Source organism: Hordeum vulgare, chromosome 4H (genome assembly GCF_904849725.1).
Source record: "Hordeum vulgare subsp. vulgare chromosome 4H, MorexV3_pseudomolecules_assembly, whole genome shotgun sequence".
Taxonomy (NCBI): Eukaryota; Viridiplantae; Streptophyta; class Magnoliopsida; order Poales; family Poaceae; genus Hordeum; species Hordeum vulgare.
This window is the reverse complement of record NC_058521.1, coordinates 11,561,647-11,583,761: the sequence shown is the minus strand read 5'-3', so window position 1 is coordinate 11,583,761 and position 22,115 is coordinate 11,561,647. Positions and strand designations below refer to the sequence as shown.

The 22,115-nt window shown below is 41.5% G+C and overlaps 2 protein-coding genes and 1 pseudogene across 4 annotated transcripts; 2 read left to right on the top strand and 1 right to left on the bottom strand.

Annotated features, from left to right (window-relative positions):
• Nucleotides 1-1,933: 1,933 nt before the first annotated feature.
• On the top strand, nucleotides 1,934-2,975 carry LOC123451021 (oxalate oxidase 1). The gene has a single exon (XM_045128037.1). It carries the CDS (start codon nucleotides 2,046-2,048, stop codon nucleotides 2,718-2,720), a length of 675 nt encoding a protein of 224 aa, XP_044983972.1. The 5' UTR covers nucleotides 1,934-2,045; the 3' UTR covers nucleotides 2,721-2,975.
• An 8,910-nt stretch (nucleotides 2,976-11,885) lies between these two features.
• LOC123447246 lies at nucleotides 11,886-15,188 on the top strand (annotated as a pseudogene). The gene is made up of 3 exons (XR_006631485.1): nucleotides 11,886-12,505; nucleotides 13,992-14,052; nucleotides 14,940-15,188. The product of XR_006631485.1 is annotated as an uncharacterized LOC123447246 (transcript).
• Nucleotides 15,189-15,610: 422 nt separating this feature from the next.
• Nucleotides 15,611-18,559, bottom strand: LOC123447245 (histone H3.v1). Of its 2 annotated transcripts, XM_045123832.1 has the most exons (5): nucleotides 17,909-18,559; nucleotides 17,755-17,827; nucleotides 17,229-17,330; nucleotides 16,306-16,578; nucleotides 15,611-15,964 (listed from the first exon to the last, which is right to left on the bottom strand). In XM_045123832.1, the coding sequence occupies exons 1-5, from the start codon at nucleotides 18,172-18,174 to the stop codon at nucleotides 15,770-15,772; spliced, it is 909 nt and encodes a 302-aa protein (XP_044979767.1). In that variant the 5' UTR covers nucleotides 18,175-18,559; the 3' UTR covers nucleotides 15,611-15,769. The 2 variants fall into 2 exon arrangements, with proteins under 2 accessions (XP_044979767.1, XP_044979765.1); XM_045123830.1 differs by lacking the exon at nucleotides 17,755-17,827.
• Between the last annotated feature and the right edge of the window lie 3,556 nt (nucleotides 18,560-22,115).

Genomic DNA, 22,115 nt, shown 5'->3' with positions numbered 1-22,115 from the left:
CCCAACCGCATGTCTTGGACGAAGCATGAGACGTGGATGCTGCAACCGACGGGGCTCGGACAGGAACGCGCTGGAGGCTGTCCACCGTTGGTCTTGGACGAGCGAGTGCGACGTGTGTTGATATTTCAACCTTTGCCCAAGCAGCAACGTGCAACGCAGCCGTTGGGTGGTCTCGGGCTTTGACTTATCCGCCGGTTTATCTCTAAGTTATGTACTCGCTGAAGAGAGAGACATCTGCTAATTAGCGTTCAGCGCATGGTATGATTGCACCAACCCTGAACTGAACCTGGCTCCCGTCTCTCTCAAGTGTATAGTTACTGATGACTTGTTGCCAGTAATATATATTGCACGTTCGCGCAGAGAAGGGCTTCTCATTGGCTACTACTACAAGCAGTGAAGTAGGCGCCTGATCGATCGATGGATCAGTGAGCAAATCAGCGACTGATCATCACAGTTTTAAAATACGCGGGACGCCAGCGAAACAACCAAGACAATCAACGTTCGAGCATGTAGTGTTGCGAGTCAGACTTTCTTTCTGACCGTGGTATATACATCCATCAATCATCATGATAAAATTTAGAACACATTATCCTGTTTATTACGTACAAAGTTCAGGGTACACATTGCTCGTGTTTCAAACACCAATGGCTAGCCCTGATTTTCGTCCTCTGAGCAGAACTGACTCGCATCCTGATCCGTCGAACTATGTCAAACTCCCCTTATACACCCTCTAAACAACATATGGTTGTATTTCTAGTCCACCGGCGAGTACAGATCCATCCTGATCCGTCGAACTATATATGTCGATAGCCAAGTATATGGTGACTTCGTCATTCTTGTAGCTCCACAATTCTAGTCTTGACGGTAATTATGCGAATGTGTGCATATGATGATGGTGTGTGCGCGCACATCTATATTGCATTCGTCTCTACAAAATCTTCGCTTATATGCTTACTTACCCTTCCCACCTTGCCGTTTTCAAACATACTGCCCACCTCTCCATGGCACCCACTTTTAATCTCCATAAAACACTAGCCAAATATTTACATATATTATCTCCACAATGATTTAGTCGAACTGATATTTTCACGCGAGTCCCTCCATTGTCAAAGTACAAGTGTTTTCGGCTTTATAAATTCATACTTCGTAACCTTTGACCAAGTTAATTGAAAAAAGAATATCTACAATACGAAGCTAGTTCATTAGATTTGCCATCCAATATGTTTTTATATTTTGCTTATTTGGCATAGCAAATACTGATATTTCTCACCGTAAAATTAGTCAAACATAAAAAGGTTTGATTTCAGAAAAACTAGTACTCTTTCCGTAAACAAATACAAGATCATTTAGATAATTACTTTAGTAATCTAAACGTTTTTATATTTCTTAGAGAGGGAGTACATCTTATCTATATTTCGAAAGCGGGCTGAGCATGAAAGTTGAAAGTTGTGGGTACTAATGTGAATTTTTTGTATGAGTGCTAATATGGTATTTTTGCGTGATTACTTATATGTGTTCTTATGCCTCTACCTTGATATTTTTGTATGCGTGCCTAGGCGAAATCAAGATGATCGATGGGTAGAGGTGTGTAGGAATCTTGTGAACATCTGTTTCCAAACGCAATACTCCATTGAGATACACCTCCTCATTTGTCTCTGTTCAGCCGCTGTTGGCAGGTCCCATTTCCTTAGCAGCCGGCATGGCCTTGACTTCTGACCTTGGGCCATCTTCATTTTCATCACAAGGTGAGATCTCCACGCCAATAATACAGTATAAATAATATACTCTATCCTCAGAAAAATAACTCTGCTTCCATTGTTCACACATGCCGCATATATACGCATATGCATGCGGTGACGACATGCATAGGTAGCTAGGACCATGCATGCACTGATCCCAATTCCAGCCCTATATAAAGGACTCCATATGCCTCATCGCCAACTCATCCACCACAGCTTAGCAGCAACCACCAGTAGTGCCTCAAAGGCTCCTGATCAACAAACTCTAGCTCATCAGTGGTAGCTAAGCTTGCTACATAGCAAGCAATGGGTTACTCTAAAAACCTAGGGGCTGGCCTGTTCACCATGCTGCTCCTTGCTCCGGCCATCATGGCTACCGACCCTGACCCTCTACAGGACTTCTGCGTCGCGGACCTCGATGGCAAGGCGGTCTCGGTGAACGGGCATACGTGTAAGCCCATGTCGGAGGCCGGCGACGACTTCCTCTTCTCGTCCAAGCTGACCAAGGCCGGCAACACGTCCACCCCGAACGGCTCGGCCGTGACGGAGCTCGACGTGGCCGAGTGGCCCGGTACGAACACGCTGGGCGTGTCCATGAACCGTGTGGACTTCGCGCCGGGCGGCACCAACCCGCCGCACATCCACCCGCGTGCAACCGAGATCGGCATGGTGATGAAAGGTGAGCTCCTCGTTGGAATCCTCGGCAGCTTTGACTCCGGAAACAAGCTCTACTCCAGGGTGGTGCGTGCCGGAGAGACTTTCGTCATCCCGCGCGGCCTCATGCACTTCCAGTTCAACGTTGGTAAGACGGAAGCCTACATGGTTGTGTCCTTCAACAGCCAGAACCCTGGCATCGTCTTCGTGCCGCTCACACTCTTCGGTTCCAACCCGCCCATCCCCACACCGGTGCTCACCAAGGCTCTTCGGGTGGAGGCCGGGGTCGTGGAACTTCTCAAGTCCAAGTTCGCCGGTGGGTCTTAACTTCCATGAGCCCCAAATGATCAATATGAATATGTAATTCTATATATCCATGTATGCTGCGAATTTAATAGTACTCGACAGGAGACTATATTCAAGCTTCTGGATAAGCTCGCATTTCATAGTAATAAGATTGAATAAGTTATCCTAGCGGTTCAGCCTTCAGAACCAATGCGAGGACTTAAAATGTATTGCTTCTTATTATTGTCATATTTGTTCTTTTGATTGAAGCGGAATATATAATTATTGATTTTAATATATTTGTCTGATTACTCTTTTATAAACATGCTCTCAAATTTACGTTGTAATAGTGTGATGAGCAATCTCCAAACAATTCAAAACGCTCTCAAATTACGGAATGCGTTGTCAGAATGCAAAATGTACTGGTTCAGTGCGTTGTAGCATTCAACAAAATTTAGAAAAAAACATGGGAGTGGTTTCTCTACCCCTCCGTCCATTGTTGCTTTGAGATTCATGCCACCTTTTTGGTTGTTGTCAAAATTTATCTTGTTTCATAATGTTTTGTTCAGTTCTTTTTTTGTTTCAGAGTGGATCATTGTCTTTTATTATGTACCAAATTACATTTGTTTTGATCGGTTTTGTTGATAAACGACAATACACAACAGATCATTGTGATACACTTTTGAAGGAAAAGTAAAACCTAATATGACGCTCCCAAAGAAGATAAATTTTGACAACAACCAAAAGTGTACTAGCATGAATATCAAAGCAATCATTGATTCTCTCAAGTTATTACAGGAATGAATTATTCATGTATCGGATAAAGATTTTGACATTGCCTTTGTAATTTTGTAGTTGAATGTAGAAAATGGTTGGAGCTATTCGATATCAATGTATAAAACGATTGGACCATAACCCTAGCTCAAACCCTAAAACCCTATAAACTTACCAATTAGGAGTTTGTGGTGTTCATCAGAGGTAATGACTTGCAACTGACGGGTGGCTTTTACACTTGTCATTGATATCCTTAGTACATATATTGCACCCATGGGACATAAAAACAATCTCTAAATCACATGCTCTGATTCCCCAACTTAGTAAATATGTTGTGTCCTTCAACAGCCAAAACCCTGGCATCGTCTTCGTGCCGCTCACGCTCTTCGGCTCCAACCCTCCCATCCCCACGCCCGTGCTCACCAAGGCTCTCCGGGTGGAGGCCGGAGTCGTGGAACTTCTCAAGTCCAAGTTCGTCGGTGGGTCTTAATTCCTGGAAGCCCGCCATGTACGCTAGCAAAATATAAAAATTCTCTGAATAAGGCATGTATTCAAGCTTCTGGTTAAGCTCCCATGCAGTCGTAGTAAGATTGAATAAGTTAGCCTCACGGTTCATCCTTCAGAGCCAATGCGATGAATTATTGAAATGTACTACTTTTTCTGTAAGAAGATTGAATATATAAGTTGAAGCATTCCTCGCATATTTGCTCCACTGCCCATTTGTATTTCCTTCTCTATCAGCCTTTTTTGAGTGAATTGGGTGTTTAAATTCAATCAACCATTTTAGAGATACAAAAGTGATAAGCACAAAGCTAATATCTCACTTATAGTAAGAGTACCTTCTATCTCGCCTGAAACTTTTTCATGTGTTGTACAAGACTGGGCAGGTCTGTTCTTAGCGTTGGCTCGCTCGCCCATTCGTAGTTGTGTACAATGTGTTCTTCTCTATTTTTTGTCATTTCATTTTCGATTTTTCTTTTGTTTTTCTATTCACATGTTTATTCAGATTTTTTTTGTTTTATCATTGTTTTTCAACTTTTTTTTTCTTCGTTTTATTACTGGTTTCTGTTGGGTTTTCTTTTTCCTTTCTTTTTCTTCATTTTTTTCTTTCTTTCTTTGTTTTCTCCATTTTTTTGGAACTGCTGTTCTCCTGCTTTCTTATTCCTTTCCATCAGTTTTCTGTTATTTCTCCCTGGTTTTTTCTGTTATGCTCCGGTTTTGTTTTGTTTTGTTTTCTCCCGGTTTCCTTTATTTTCATTCTCGGTTTTCATCGAAAAAAACTTCTTCACCACATATATATTCTTTTCCAAAGCTGAATGTATTTTTAAGTATATATGTGAAATATCTTTAGGATACACGTCATACATTTGTAAATAAATTAGGTACATTTAAAAAAACATATTATGAACACTTCTTGGAATACAAGGTCATCATGTTTTTAAATACATGCTGAACATTTTTCTGTGGTAATAAACATTTTTTCAAAACGATGCATACAGTTTCAAAGTACATGATTACCTTTTTATCAAGCATATGCTTTTTGAAAAGTGTGGGAAGCATAGGAACGCGGTCGTGTTTGATGGGGCAGTGCCTTCGGTAGCTCATCTTTGCACAAAATCTCCTCGGAAGGTAGAACGTGGTCGTTGGCCGGGCTCATTAAAGGAAATATATATATGTGTTTGCAGGTCTAATACGATGGAGCATTGGGGAGGAGTAGACTATGTTAGGGTAGAGTGTTGTTGTTTGTGTTTTCGTGATGTGTATCACGATGTGATGTAGATAACTGGCGGAGGCGTTCTTCGCCTTTCTTCTATCAATATATGATATGCACACTCGTGCATATTCGAGAAAAAAAACATATGCTTTTTGTGTCTACTTCTTTCATACACATGTTTATTTTTTTGTATACATTAGGAACATTTGTATCAATTCTTAACATTTAATAAATAAATGATCAATATATTTTCATCCACATATATTTTCTGTATACTTGAGAAACATTTTTCTGTACACACTTTACATGTTTCAAATACTTGACGAACATATTTTAAATACCAGATCCGCATTTTTGTAAATATTTAATATAACAAATTTTAAATATGAGTAAATTTGTTCATACATATTGTACTATTTTTATACATTTATCATATACAAAAAAATATTTTCTATATACATTATATATTTTCCAAATGCTTGGTTTAGCTTTTTGAAATAATTCATTGGATTTTTTCTCAAATTCATGATTAAAATTTAGAAAAATACTTGATCACTGTTTTACGTACACATTGTATTTCTTTTTCATTTTTCATTAACATGGGGGGAAAATTGCTATGCACATTTTGAATTTGTCAATGTTTTATTAACACTTTTTACATATTTTATGTAAATATTTTTATATGATACTCATTTAGAATATTTGGAAGAATTAAAAAATTAAACAAAGAAAGCATAAAAAAAAAGACATGAAAAGAAAAATGGAAAAAGGATGTGTGGCCTGTACCCAGCTTGTTGTGCCGGTGCAGCTCTGCGTTCACTTCAGGTGAGGCTGCCTACCCCCGCTGGAGGTACTAACTGGAAAAACCTATTCTCCGCTCGGAGCGAAGCGGTGTCGGCGCTTCGCACAGAGTGGGAGCGGGAGGGGTTGGCGGCTGCAGGGTCCCGGTTTTGGAAACCTTCGTTTCCAGTCAGTTTTTTCCGGTTACCTGAACCGTTTTTCATTTTTATTTATTCTTTTTTTCTTTTTTGTTTCTGTGTCAAAAAATGTATTGGATTTTTAAAAATGTTTTTGGATTTTCAAGAAATGTTCTTGATTATAATAAATGTTTTGTATTTTCTAAAAATTGTTCTGAGTTTCAAAATATGTTCTTAAGATTCAAATTTGTTCTACGTTTCAAATTATTTTTTAAGATTCAAAAAATATTCGTGCTTTAAAATATATTCGTGCTTCCAAATTTGTTCAGGGTTTTTTCAAACTATTGTTCTCAAGACTAAAAAATGTCCGTGCTTCCAAATTTTTTCAGGAATTTTTAAAATAGTTCTCCGTTTTAAAATTTGTTCTCAAGATTCGAAAAATTCCGGTGTTTAAAAAATTGTCATGCTTCCAACTTTATTCAGGGTTTTTTATATTGTTCTCCGTTTCAAAATTCTGTTCTCAAGATTCAAAAATTGTGTATGCTTTAAAAAATTGTCCGCGCTTCCAAATTTGTTCAGAATTTTTCAAAAAATTTCTTGTTTCCAAAATTTATTCAAAAAAATTCAAAACATGTTCGTGCTTTAAAAATTTGTTCACGCTTCCAAATTAGTTCGGGGTTTTTCAAAATTGTTCCCTGTCTCAAAATTTTGTTCTCGAGATTAAAAAATGTTAGTGTTTCCAAATTTTTTGACGGTTTTCCAAAATTGTTCTTGGTTTCAAAAAATTTCTCAAAATTCAAAAAATGTTCATACTTTGAAATTTTGGTCGTGCTTTTAAATTTGTTCGGGGTTTTTCAAAATTTTGTTCTAAAGATTCAAGAAATGCTCGTCCTTCGAAATTTGTTCACGGTTTCAAAATTTGATCTCAAAATTTGTTCACGGTTTCAAAATTTGATCTCTAAATTTTGTTCTCGGTTTCAAAATTTGATCTCAAAAATCAAAAAATGTTCATGCTTTAAAAATTAGTTCGTGCTTTCAAATTTGTTCGGAATTTTTCAAAATTGTTCTCCTTTTCAAAATTTGGTTCTCAAGATTGAAAAAATGCCCGTGCTTTAAAACAGTGGTTGTGCTTTAAAACATTGTTCGTGCTTCCAAATTTCTTCACAATTTTTGAAAATTGTTCTTCTAATTTGAAACAAATATTGCTTGAAATATAAAAACAAAAACGAAAAAAGGAAGAATACTAACCAAAAAATAAAAAAATGAAATAAGAAGAAAAGGAAAAAAGTAATACTCCCTCCGTCCCAAAATTAATGTCTTAGGTTTGTTTAGAAATGAATGTATCTAAATACTAAAATATGACTAGATACATTCATATCTAAACTAATGTAAGACAAAAAAAATTGAGACGGAGGGAGTAGAAAACAATTGTTGTATTTTTATAAAAAATATAAGCTGGGCCTGCCAAGTTGGGAAGAGTCCCTCTGTGTTGCAGCTCGTCACTGCCGCAACGAGCGGCAGGTAGGATCTCCTGTACTAACTGACGCTCTTTGGTGAAATTGCTGCTGTTTCGCACACAGCCTCCACTTTGCGGGTTTCATGGCCGTTATCTGTTTCGGCTCGCTCCCGAGCCAGCGAAATCTCAATGATTTTCACTTCCTTCTGTTTATTATTCATCTGTTTGAATTGAGAACTACTCCTTCCGTTCTTAAATACAATATTTTGTACAGATTTTACTGTAAACTACACACGGAGTAAAATAAATGAATCTATGTTTTAAAATATGTCTATATACATCCGTTAAATACAGAGAACAAAGTGTAAGGAAGTAGTATTTCTCTCATGTGTGTTGAGCAATGAATCGTAGCAAAAAAAACAAGTGAATAGAACTAGAATTTTTAGCGCCGTACCGACCCGACACCAGTGAAAGGAACTAGTATTTCTCTCGTGCACCATTTAATACAAATAACAAACTATAAGGAGCTAGTATTTCTCTCATCGAAACCAATGATGTAACAAACCGAAGCTAGCTATTGTAGTGAACCTGAATTAGTAATTGGGGTGAATGTTCTTATTAATGTATATTTTGGAAAAAGTTCCAACATTTCTTGGGTTTCTAAACAAATAATCGGATAGATGAACATTTTTTAATAAGTGAACAAAAAATTTGACAAAGCGGAAGCACTTAACAAAAAAGTTTTTTAAAAAAACAAAAGCATTTTTAAAAAAATTTAACAAATTTTCAAACCACTGTCAATTTTTAAATGTTTCAACAAATGTTAGAAAAGTGGAACATTCCATGATATTTGGAGAAAAAAAAGTAACCAATTTTTTTTATTTATGAGCAAACCATTTAAAATGGAATATTTCATGAAATTCCAAACAAAACATGATATCGCAAACATTTTTAAAATTTAGAACATTTCTGAAACGAAGACATCTTTTGAATTTCTACCAAAATAGCATATTGCGAAAAATGAACATTTCATAACATTTGGAATAAAAATTGGAAACTGCAAAAAAAATTCAAATTCTTGTACTTTTCAGAAATGTGAACATGTTTTGAATTTCTTATCTAAAATTGAAACCGTTGACATTCCTTGTTATGAACAAAAGTTAAAAGATAAAAACATTTTTAAATTCCCTGTATTTTTTGAACTTGTGAACAAAATTTTAAAGACAGGAACATTTTCTGAAATTTATGTAAGAATTCATGTATATTTGTACCGGAAAAGGTCTTCAAATGGTATCGTGAAGGATCAAAGACTAGCGACGACGGAAACAATGTTGCGGGTGGCTTTGTAATGTTTGTGAAATATTTGAGGATTTATAAAATGGAATTAGGTCAGGAGGTGCCATGAGGAGCCCACGAGCTCAAGGGACGCACCCTACCCACCTGGGCTCACATACCAGGCTCATCACCACCTCGTGGCTCCACGGGCATCTTTTGAGGTTCCCTGGGTCTCTTTTCGTCTGAAATTTTTTATCAAAAAGTTTCATCATGTTTGGACTTCGTTTGGTATTGATTTTCTGGAAAAGTTAAAAACACGTAAACAATAGGAACTCGCACTCGGTACTAGGTTAATAGGTTTGTTCCAAAAAAATGATATAAAATGACATATTATTGCATATAAAGTATCCAAGATTGATAATATAATAACATAGAAACAATTAAAAATTATAGATACATTAGAGACATATCAAGAAGCAGACCATAAAATACATCAAAACAATAATTTATGAAGTATACATGTCATATTTACCGATGTTTACATTATTTTATATGGTTTTGATGTATTTTATATGATTTAATTGGAACTAAACCGGACTGACACTATTTTCAGTAGAATTATCACGGTGTTGTTTTTGTGCACAAAATAAAAGTTCTCAAAATCGTCCGAAAATCTTTGACCATTTTTTCTAGAAGTAAAGAGGTCGAGGAAGCTTCGAAGGAGTACCACGGGAATCCACGAGGGGGTGACAAGGTAACAGGGCGCACCCAGGGGTGGCCACACCATGTTACCCTGTGGGGCCCAATTGTGGCTCCATTTCGCGTGATTCCGACGCTGAAAAATCCTATATTGTGAACCCGAGAAATTAACCCAGAACTTCTGCTCCACCATCGCAAGCCTCTCTTCTGAAGCGGTCTCATCCATAGCCCTATTTCGGCACCCCTGTCGGAGGGGGCAATCATCACTGGGGGGCCATCTTCATCATCCCGACGGTGTCCATGACGAGGAGAGCGTAGTTCACCTCTCTCTCTCTCTCTCTCTCTCTCTCTCTCTCTCTCTCTCTCTCTCTCTCTCTCTCTCTCTCTCTCTCTCTTCTCTCTCTCTCTCTCTCTCTCTCTCTCTCTCTCTCTCTCTCTCTCTCTCTCTCTCTCTCTCTCTCTCTCTCTCTCTCTCTCTCTCTCTCTCTCTCTCTCCTCTCTCTCTCTCTCTCTCTCTCTCTCTCTCTCTCTCTCTCTCTCTCTCTCTCTCTCTCTCTCGTTTGTACTAAAAGAAGACATAACATCAATTTTGAATCGATAATTTCTCGTTCTTCGAGTCATACGCCATGCTATAAATGGAAGGTACGTCGTGGATTTAGGTGTGGGAATCGACAAACGAAAACAAGGCAAAAAACTCGCAACCTATGAAAGAGAGAGCCACAAAACATGCACGAGAGTTTCTCTCTAGTGAACCTTGGAGTAGCCTCGTACCCACCAAGAGGCCTTCGAGCCAAAAAGGGTATATTTAAGCTCGGATTCCCTAGAGCCTTTGGGGATATCAAAACCTTCTAGAGTGACCCCCCAGATGCCTTCAATTGAAAATATAACATTTATGTTTTCACAAAGGGTATATTTAAGTTACGATTTCTATTCGCTCCCCACCATTGTTGAACACCTTCAAAGCTCGAGATTTTCCCTCCCTAGACATCCATTCACCTATACTTTTAGGGAGAGGGACAAGAGGAGGTTCAGATCCAAGACTCCAACAAAGCAAAACTCAAGTAGACTCTCACAAGATCATTTGTGAATCTTGTTACTCTCGGGTTTGGTGGGAAACTCTACATGGCTGGTTGTTACCCGAGGGCTTCGAGGTTGTGTAGTTGTACCACGGTTTTGTTTTTTGAGGGATTGGAATTTGCCCCAAGATCTACCCGTAGTGAGATGGTGCTTGGAAATTGGTTGTCATGGAGTATTTGTTGTTCTCAACTTCTCCAAGTAAGGTTAGCACTACCGCAAGAGTTTCTGATTATGTATCACCTACTGCATCTATGGTCATATCGAACCCCTAGCTTTACTTGTTTTTATCATTTGCTTGCGAGTTTGCATCATATACCTTTCTAGCTAGCTTGTTGTAACACGTCATATATGTTGTAGCACTTAGTTGTATTCGTAGAGAACTTACAATTCTGCACATGCCTCTAAAATCAACTCAGATAAGACAAAAACGAGTAGTCTTCGATTCACTCCTTCCCCTCTAGTCGACATACTGCGCCTCTTGATCCTTCAATAGTCAAACAATATGACGGCGGTACATAGAATGAATGAAAAGAGTTGTTTCCTCGGGTGGTCCTGCAACCTTTTAAAACACCAATGTCCTTTATTAAACGGACAAAATAACAGGAATGCCAACACGACTGGGCGGTGAAAGAAGCCACACTGGACGACCAATTATCCATAAAAATGCATATCTAGACCGACTATGTGCCTCTGCATTAGAGGCTCTATTCTCATGAATAAAAACTACACAAGCTAACCTTCGGCTAACAAACTTCTCCTCTATGTGTGGACACCAAGGTTAGCATGCATTTTCGTTCCAGTTTCTTTAATCTTTTAGCATGACCGTTGCAGTTACTTGCAATTCAGGCATAGGATATATTAAGATCTCCGGCCAAAGCTAAGTTTACAGGATAACTCATTGCCTCACGAGACCTTCGAGTGAGAGGCGTCCAGGTAAACCACGGCCGACGAGCCCAGTTACTTTCCCATGCCCGTTCCTCGTCGTCGTCGCAACCGCATCATAGCCATCACTCTTCTTGACGATGGTGTCTATGATGATTTCCCAGTATCCAGCTGTGGTGGAGTCTAGCATGACGTTAAATGTTATAACACTGTTTATCCGTGAATAAACCGGAGACGTTTAATGCCAGCGAAGAAAAAAGGCAGATAAAACGGCTTTCCTCCATTGGTCAGGGTCAAAAGCATCTTTACACAGATTTGAGGCAGGAACGGTATATTACTATCCACCTACCGGATTCGAGCCTCCAATTTGGTTGCTTGAAGCCATTTCACAGCTCGGAGAAGCACAATTTGAAAAGCAACCGAAGCTGACCAAAGGCCATAAATAAAACCCCAAACCCATCCTCCACCGAGAGAGAGAGAAAGCGACCAAAAATAATCGTAAACATTTCCGAGTTCCGCTCCCCGATGCCGCCCACCTCCCTCCTCCTCCTCCTCCTCCTGCTCGCCGGCGGCGCCGCGGCGGAGCCCCCGGCCCCGGCGCCCCCGGCGGCGAGGAACGAGACCATCTACGACATCCTCCCGCTCTTCGGCCTCCCCGCGGGCGTCTTCCCGGCCAACGTCCACCGCCTTCTCGCTCGCCGACAACGGCAGCCTCGCCGTCGACCTCGCCGGGCCCTGCTACGTGCACTTCGAGTACCTCACCTACTTCGAGCCCCGCGTCACGGGCGTGCTCCGCTACGGCTCCCTCACCGAGCTCCAGGGCGTGCAGGTCCGCCGCTTCCTCGTCTGGTTCACCGTCGTCCGCGTCAAGGTCGACCTGCCCCCGCCCCCGCGCTTCGTCTACCTCGACATCGGCTGGATCACCCGCAAGCTCCCCGCCGCCGACTTCCAGTCCCTCCACCCCTGCGAGGACTCCAAGAGGCGCGGGTGCCGCCTCTCCTCCGCGCTCGCCGCCGCCGCCGCTTGGTTCCAGGTCTGATGCACTCCGCCCCCCCCTGCTCCGTCGAGATGTTTGATTGTGTTCGACGGGTCGCTGATTTCGGTTTACTCGATACTCTACTAGCTTTGTTGGTCAATTTAGTTCCGGTTATTAGATCGTGAATTAAGCTGTCGATTCATCTAGGTAGCACTGTTAGTTTCGTCAGCGATTTGTGTTCATTCTACAGGCTTACACTCCGGTGGTAGCTGGCTTTGACTAACTGTACATTTCTGAGGTATTGTGTATTGCTGAAGGAAAACAAACGATAGTAGATGGAAAACGATAGTAGATGGGATCCTGTGCAAGTTTGGTTGCAGATTAGCATGTCTGGTTGCATCCTGTGCAAGTTTTCTAGACTGGTTGTTGGTTCTGAGTAACTGTACATGTCTAGAGGCATGGTACTCCCGTGTGGTAGTGGGATCTGATTAACTGTACATTTCTAGGGGCTTACCTCGTGTGATACTTGGTTCTGAGTAACTGTGCATTTCTGTGCTGATTGGGAAACAACCTGATAACATAATTAGTGGCAGATTGACATGTGTGTTTGCGTAAATTGACCTATCAGTTCATCGTAGCACTCTTAGTTTTGCGGGCGTCTTGTGTTCTTTCTATAGGCTCACTCTAGTGGTAGTTGGCTTTGACTAACCGTGCATTTCTGAGGCACTGTGTATTGCTGTTCGGCAAACAAGCTGATAGTTGCCTCATGTGTTCAAGTTTTACATGGAAAACGAAAGATGGGACATATTTAATTGCAGATTAGCATATGTGTTTGCATCCTGTGCGACTTTTCTGGATATCCTATATCGAGAGCCGCGGTATACATTTACTTGAAAAGGGGAAAAACAATACCTTAATACAGAACCAGTAAGCAAAGTTTGGTTGCTGCTATAGATGGCGATGAAGTGCAATAAGCAGGTTGGCATTCATGTCAGTCATTGGTTTGTGGCGTTGTGCTATTCTTGAACTGTGTATATCCTCAGTGACGTTACTGGTTAATATTACTAGAATTAGCTTTGTACCATCTCAAAAGAAGTGTATAATTAGGAAAAAAAAATCAGATACGATGATAGTTTGTAGGGCCCAGGGATACATGGCAGTGAACATTTCCAACTAGATGATCTTTGTGATGATATAGATGATTACTTTGTTCTTTACTTACCCTCTGGCAAAAATTAAATTTGGGGGTTGGTCAGTGTATGCACTTATCTTTGACTGGATATATCATTTGATTGTTAGGACGAAGGATCCAAGTGGCGTGAAAATAGCTACACGTCTTGTCCAGATCATTTCCTGAATTTGACTTGTGGGCACTAATTTATTTCGAAAATATTGCACATGGCTTGTAGATAATGTGGTTGGTTGTACTTGTACATCAACGATGTAATCAGAAATATGTCTTTATCATGGTGCCAGAGTTTCAATGTTGTAGCTGTCTACTGCATTAACTTCTTGTTTCTAAATATTGTTATAAACTTTGCAGGACTTCTTTGCCCAGTTTTAGGGGATGCAGAAGGTCTAATTTTGTGGCATCATCACACGAGGTGAATGCAGAACTATACTCTATATTCCCGTACCTTTTGTTACAACCATGTATATGCTCCAACCATCCCTGTTCATACATGTTGAGTTCCGTGGATCGTCTTCTGTGAGGCACACAGAGTTTGAGGGCATGCATGTGATATGGATCTATTCTATTGCTATGACTGAAGAAACATTTTAAAATTGAATAAAAATATATTTGAGAGGCATATGTTTTGTTTTTGCTGTTTCAAACTAGAGAGAACCTTGCAGATTTGCTGGACTCTGTTTACTCTTGGAAGTCCCCTCGTTATGCATTCTTGATCACTGTTGAACATTGATGATAGCCCTATATAGAGCCTTACATGTTCAGTTTGGGCAACATGCCTTCTGATGCTGTTACCTGAAATAACAAGTGTAGCAGTGGCCATCTCCTCTTCTGGACAAATAACGAGTATGGATATGATATACTCCCTCTGTACCGAAATACTTGTAGTTGGGGGAACTTGTGCTAGTTTCCCCCAGCTACAAGTATTTCGGTACAGAGGTAGTATTGTCCAAAGCTTGGTCAGAACGGATCATAAACTAAACGAATCTTGCCTTGTTGCTGGGGACATATTTCAGACCATCACCTAAATGTTAGGCATTGAACACAGCAAGAGTATACAGAGTAGCTATAATGGCCCAAGGCCACACCGACAAATTTGGAAAATACCTCTGGAACAGAACAATAATCTGGCAATGGCCCAGGAGCGTTGTTGGTTGTTGGCTTTTTACACCCCTCATGTTAATGCTTTACACTTGTACAGTTACAGAAGATTTTTTACATTGTTCTTATTATATGCACCTTTTAATGTTTCAGTTAATTTCTGGCCGGTTGGACTGATTTTACGCTGCCTGCTTTCTGTAGCTTACAGCCTTCCGCGCCCTCAAGGAATTGAAGCACCACACTCCCATTTGTTGATTGTTACACACGCACGTGTATGTCTCTACGAGTACTCGACGCCGCTGTCTGAGCTCTACCATTGTTTGAGAGGCAGACGATCTTATGAAAGATTTGTATTGGTTATGTTAGTCCAAACTGATGATGCTGTGTGCTCCATGCTTCGATACAATAACACTTTCTCAAGTGGTCTATATCATCATTTTGTTGGAACTATTGAAGTCTCCACTCAAGTTTCCCCTTTGCGTGTCGGTAGCAGTGACCACTCTGCTGTGCAATATGCCAATATGCACGAGTTTCCCCTTTGTGTGTCAGCAACAACGACTACTTTGCTGCGCAATACGCGAATCTGTCTGTGTAAAAGTCGAGAACTAGAGCTACACCATCAGTCCTGATGTTCTCAGCAGGAATACAATTTTGTGTTGAGAAACTAAAAACAGAACTACACACTATACGCTTTCAGTTTCAGCTAAACCTTTCTGCCATGACAAACCATCAGTGATGCGGATAACCTCGAACCTATTTTACATTATCAGATTGTTAGGATAACGATTGTTCTAGTTTCGATGATTAGTGATGTTATATGTTGAACTCAGCTCGCGGAGAAGACAACACGACTCGTACCACTAGCGCCCAGATACAAAATTATGCTTCAGCAAGACCTTATTCTCCCCGAGTTGCTCTTTGCATTCACATAATATTGTCGATAAAATAGCAATTCAAAGAGGAGTACAAAGAGCATTCGACTATTCACGGCGAGTCATGTACGTTGTGGCCTTCGTTCGGGTTTTGCAGAATTATGTCGAACTGGGTGGGCGGTAGTCCCTGAATACGGAGGAAGAGCCACCGGATGCAGCAGGGGAAGGTGACGACGCAACAAAGTTGCTTGCTGGTAGTGATGCCGAGGGGTGGTGTCCTTGATGCCCGGTACCTGCGAAGCGAGACGGGCTTACTGTAGAGAAAGGTGCTGCTGGACTTCTTGGAGTGTTGCCCTGTAAGAAAACAAAGTGGTTTTCAGCTCAACATGGACAATAGCACACAGTTCGATCGCAGCGATTATCATATTCTACTAGAAATACTAACTTCCAGCAAAATGATAAATACAAAAAGGAAATCCAGAACATGTAACAACATTCTCAAGCCTGGGTACTTTAAAATATAAATTCATTAAAGCATCCAATAGCAAAAAGGAAATCCAGAACATGTAACAATATTGCTGAAATGAAATTACTAATGTAGACTCATTTTTGCTAGTAACTTGCGTTGATTCATTGAAGCATCCAATAGCAAAATATAGATTTGGCCTCGAAGTATGGCCATTGCAAAAACTTACAGGGTTGTGGTTGCGAGAACCAAATGGAGACCTAGCAAAGGAGGCTGTTGAAGGAGAAATACTGTGGACATGATGCAAGGGACGTCCAGGAGTGCCCTGGTTGGAACCAGCATCTGACTCCCCAGCAAACTCGCTGAAATTGACATCAACGGTCATTCTGGGCACCTGTCTGGGAACACTTCCATCAGCTGTGTTTTCTGGCGGCTGAGGCATGGCAGCACGCAGCGAAGCCTGCATGCTGCGTGTTCTGATTTCTTCTTCGGCATTTAAAATCTGTTCAAACAGCCAAAATTAATCTTACTTAGTACACTGACTAGTGACCACCACGGATAGTTACTCAAAGAAAATAGAGCATGCAACCACCAATATGTTTGTGCTTACTGTGCCAACTCTGTATGCATATAACAAGGTTACATTGCATATGCACAGCAGCATCCAGCATGATTAATATTTTTACAAAATATTTGATAAAGAGACAAGTTTGAAAGCCTACTATAAATTCTACCCGTTTCTTGTGTCAGTTAGCATATATAAGCAACTCCAAATAACTCTTCCTGTCCATGAACTTTGTATAATTCAAATTATTAAAGTACTTCATTAGAAACCGGTGCATGTTTAAACTATGAATTTATTATTTATTTAATCAGTTTCACATTCAGATGGGATAGCAAGTTTACAATTTTTCAATTCATAATTTTCAAACAGAAGAAAAACTCATTTGAACCAGTGTACTTCAAGTGGCTACTCGATTAACGATGAAAACAGTCAAATCCACACACATCATCACCTGAAGTTGTCAACCACCGAATATCACATGGTATTCAAGGTTCAGTTACTTAAGCATACAGGAACGTAACAGGGGATGAAGAACGTAGCAACTAGTTCTGAACCACAAGCGGCAGTCAAAACAATGAGAAAATTACCTGCTTCAGCATCTGCACGAGATCATGCTTTTTCTTACTCAAGGTATCCAGCTTGTCAGTCAACTCTCTCTTCCTTTCTTCAACTCCATCAGGTTGACCCACCTAAAACAAAAATAGGACTCAGAGCTCTAGATGAAAAAGCAAACAAGCATAATGCACCAAGCTTCCAAGCATAGGTTTTAGCTTGCAAACAAGAATGGTATGTGTGGTTTGGTTAATCAATTGTACTCAGGAATCACAAAGCACTCAGCAAAATCTCCATGAAAAACTCAAGAATTAAACTGTTGTTCAGCAGCAACCGATAATAATAAATATATTGCATCCTCATGAAAGAGCTAACTGTTGTCCAGTGCAGCTAAAAAGCTTAATTGTAGAGTAGTGGAGTAAAACTCAAAAGCATCATTACTTATCCTTACTTATTGGCTTCTTCCAACCCAGAAATGGAAGAGGCAACCTAGGAATTTCATCCTACTTCCAACTCTGAGCTAAAAGTCTACTAGATTCTAAGATAGAACCACCATAATACCATGACGAGAAGCAATTCCAAAAATCTACTGTCGGGGCTTCGCAAGTAGTCATCCACCAATGACCTGAATGACCTGAATCTAACCCTAAGCCATCGTTAGCAGGATAGCAGCTAAAATCTCACGCAGCTATGAGGAACCTACGACGAGGCTCACCTCCGAGTTGGGGTCGAAGCCTTCGCTCTCGCCTTGCCCTTCTTCAGGGTCACCGTTGCCGCCGGCATCGACATCTCCGGCGACCACCTCTCCCGCATCGTCCATTTCCACATCCTCCACCGCCCCCTCCTCCTGCTGCTCCTCCTCCTCCTCTCCTTGCTGCTGCTCGTCTTGCCCCTCTCCCTCCCCCTGTTGCTGCTGCTCGTCCTGTCCCTCTTCCTCCCCCTGCTGCTGCTGCTGCGGCGGCGGCGGCATCTGCACATCATGCCGGTCGGCCTGATGGTGCTGCTGACCCCCGTCCACCTCCCGCGCCTCCCCCACGGCCGCGGCGCCGTCGTCCAGGCGGGAGTTGGGGGAGTTGGGCCGGGGAGCCCCGGCGAGGCGGGAGACGGCGAGGGAGCGGCGGTGGAGGAGGCGGCGGAACTGGGACGCGGAGAGCGTGGGCTGGGGCACCGGCCAGCGGCGCGCGGCGTCGTCACCGCTCTGGTGGAGGTTGCCGCGGTACATCGAGATCGCCACCATCTCTGCCGGCCCGTGTGGATGGAGGTGCGCCGGCTGGGGATTCGGGTGCGAGCGGCCGGCGGCGGCCCTGGGTTTCGGTAAGCCGCCGTTGGGCCTTCACGGCGGATCTATCTTTCGCGTTTTCCTTGTGGATGCTGACCAAACTCCGGGCCATCGGATTAGTTGTTGGGCCCTCCCGGTTTTCCAGCTCACTTACTGCTAGTTACCAAATCACTAGGGCATTGCTTGGGATACCTTTTTTTTGCAGAATACACGTGCAAAACAAATACTCCCTCCGCCCGATAAAACCTGTCACCCTTCATCTTTACCTAATAATAAAGAGGCTATTGCTTCCGTCGGAAAACCCACCGAGGTGATTTTACAAAAAAAACCTTACTGTTTATGACATTAAACTCGTAGTATATATTAAATATTTTTTTAAATATTCATATCTTTTAAACCGTAACTCCAAATTTAACATATTATACATGGAATTTGATTAGAAAAATATGTAGAATTTAAATATGATATTATTTTATCTGTTAAATGTTTAATAAAAAATACTATCTAGGGTGCAATCCTAATAAATAAGTCATTATTCGTCTTTCTTTCATACCGGTACTCATTCGGGTTGGGAATGAACACGTCAACAAAATCAGGATTAGAGATGAAACTGAAGGTCACTTGACTGATTCTTTGTACGTATTAAATCTACATGCAAGCCGTGTTAAAATAGAAGACCTGTGAAATTTTGAACTGCATTTTTGTAGGATAAGACCATCTTTATTTGTATCGTAACTATAAATTCTCAAATTATAGACATTTTTTATAAATTAAGAGCGTGTGCCGTGTGGTATTTCTTTCTCCCGTTGCAACGCATGGACCCTTTTGCTATAATTCAAAAAACCGTCTTGAACAACTTGAGCTTCTTCGGGTTGTCCGTCTTGAACAACTTGAGCTTCTTCCTCTTGAACAACTTGAGCTTCTTCCTCGTCTGCAACTTGGGCTTCTTCCTTGTCTGCATCTTGTTGATCTTGTTCATCTTCATCCATCAAGTTCAAATCAATGGGATCACCATGTTGAGCTTCGTCCTCCTCTTCAGCCAGCAAGTTCAAATCAATGAGATCACCATGTTGAGCTTCGTCCTCCTCTTCAGCCAGCAAGTTCAAATCAATGAGATCGCCGTGTCGAGCTTCGTCATCCTCTTCAGCCATCAAGTTCAAATCAATGGGATCATCGTGTCGAGCTTCGTCCTCCTCTTCAGCCAGCAAGTTCAAATCAATGGGAGCATCGTGTTGAGCTTCGTCCTCCTCTTCAGCCAGCAAGTTCAAATCAATGGGAGCATCGTGTTGAGCTTCGTCCTCCTCTTCAGCTAGCAAGTTCAAATCAATGGGAGCATCGTGTTGAGCTTCGTCCTCCTCTTCAGCTAGCAAGTTCAAATCAATGGGATCATCGTGTTGAGCTTCGTCCTCCTCTTCAGCCAGCAAGTTCAAATCCATAGTTGCTCTATCTATACTCATAACAAGAGTATACAAAAGAAGAATCGTCAGCATATAATAATAACAAGAGTACACAGGAAAAAGAGTATATAAGGCTCAAGAGCAATAACAAATCAACAACTGATCATTGCTGTCAACACAAAAGGTATAGATGATCTTAGTGATGATAATACATTTTTTAAAGCCAGGACTACTTCATTTAAATGCAGATGACAGTAAAGCACTGGATTTGTTGCTGCTCCAAGCTTAATGTGCCTCACTGTCCATACAGGGGACATTGGATTTGTTGCAGCAACATTAAGGGGGTTGTTGCTGCGTTTTAACGTGTCGGTAGTAGGTAGTCCATACAAGGGTTTGTCCAGCAGCAGCAAGGGGTCTCTCGTAGTGCTTTTTTTTGGCGAGTCTATCAGAACGGCTGTCGTAGTGATTTTTTAAAGCCAGGACTACTTAATTTTATGTCGAGTTGGCAATGGTGCAAATATTCGTGTTTGGAGGGATCCATGGATTCCACGTGGTCCGCCGTACACACCCATTACTCCTAAGAGGAATTGTCGCCTTAAAAGAGTAAGTGATTTCTTAGATGATCGCGGTAATTAGAAGGTGGATCTGGTACAACAACACTTTTGGTAGCCGGATGTGGACTCCATCCTCAAGATCAGAACGTCTATGAGGTAACAGGAGGACTTTATTTCATGGCCATGGGAGAAATCGGGCATGTTGACAGTAAAGAGCGGTTATCATGTGGCGATGGCGGACCACTATGATCAATTTTGCCCAGGTTCGTCCATCAATCATCCATCGGGATATAGATCTCTCTCACGATTAGTGTGGAATGTTGCGATTGCACCAAAACTCAAGATTTTTGCCTGGCAAGTGGCCGCAGGCGCTCTGCCGACGGATGCTGAAAAGAGAAGAAGGCATATTGGTCTGAATGGGTGTTGTAAGTTATGTGACCGAGAGCAGGAATCATCATTTCATGCGCTAATATCTTGCCCAAGTGCCGCTAATCCGTGGGACCTGATGCAGATGCAGTGGCCTCTACCGAACAGATCCATGATCAAGTGGACGGGGACTGAATGGTTGTTTCATCTACTCGTATAATCACATGAGTTTATCAGAAGTAGAATTATAATGGAGAGCATGGCACCTTCGGAATTAGCTGGTACACGGTAAATCAATTCCACCTCCAGAGGTATCACGTTCATTCCTTCTCACCTACCATAATACATTTAGTCAGATTTCACGGGGAATGGATGAGATAGTCAAGGGCAAGGCTCTGGTGGTCTCTGAAACCTGCGCCGTGAGGGAGGCCCGCATAAACCCCATGCCCCATATGCCTTGGCCACCCCCTCGACTAGGAGCGGTGGCGCTGTTAGTGGATGGATCCTTTAAAGCTACAGATGGCTCGGCTGGTTCGGGCATGATCTTGAGGAACGCAAGCGGCGGTGTGATTTTTGCTGCTTACCGCAAGTTATTCTATTGCAACGATGCCCTTGAAGCGGAGCTACATGTTATAATAGAAGGTATTAAACTAACAGTTGAGCATTCCAACTGCACGATCATGGTGCAATCAGATTGTGCTCCAGCTCTTACAGCTATATCTGATGCATGCTTGGATAGATCAGCCTACGGCCATATGATCGAGGAGATTAAATTGCTCTTAAGTGATAGGGTTTTTGTTCCTGTAAAAATTTCTCGTGATTAGAATAGGGTTGCAGATTGCTTAGCCAACTTTGAACGGTGTGGAGATAGCACAGCATGTTGGCTGGGGTAAGCTCCTCCGTGTGCGAGTAATTTAGTCGCCCAGGATTGTAAAAAATAGAGGCATGGTCTCAATTCCGATTCCTCATAACAACACTATTTTTCTGTAATTTTTCGCGTTGTAAAGACCAATTTGCTTCGGTGCCTCCTAATGGGAAAATCCTATTTGCCGCTCTGTGCGAAGCGGTGTCAAGGCTTCGCACACAGCGGGCGGGGTGAACGGGCTGGCCCAGACGTGCCCGGTTTTGGAAGCCTTCTAGAGGTTTCCAGCCGGTTTTCTTCCGGTTTTGGGAACTTTCTAGAAGATTCCTTGAACCGGTTCTTTTTTGTTTTCCTTTTTTATTTTTTTGGTTTCTTTTTTTTTCTGTTTTTGTTTAAAAAATGTTCTGGAATTTGATAAAATGTTTTGAATTTGAATTTTTTTTTTGGATTTTGTAAAAATGTTC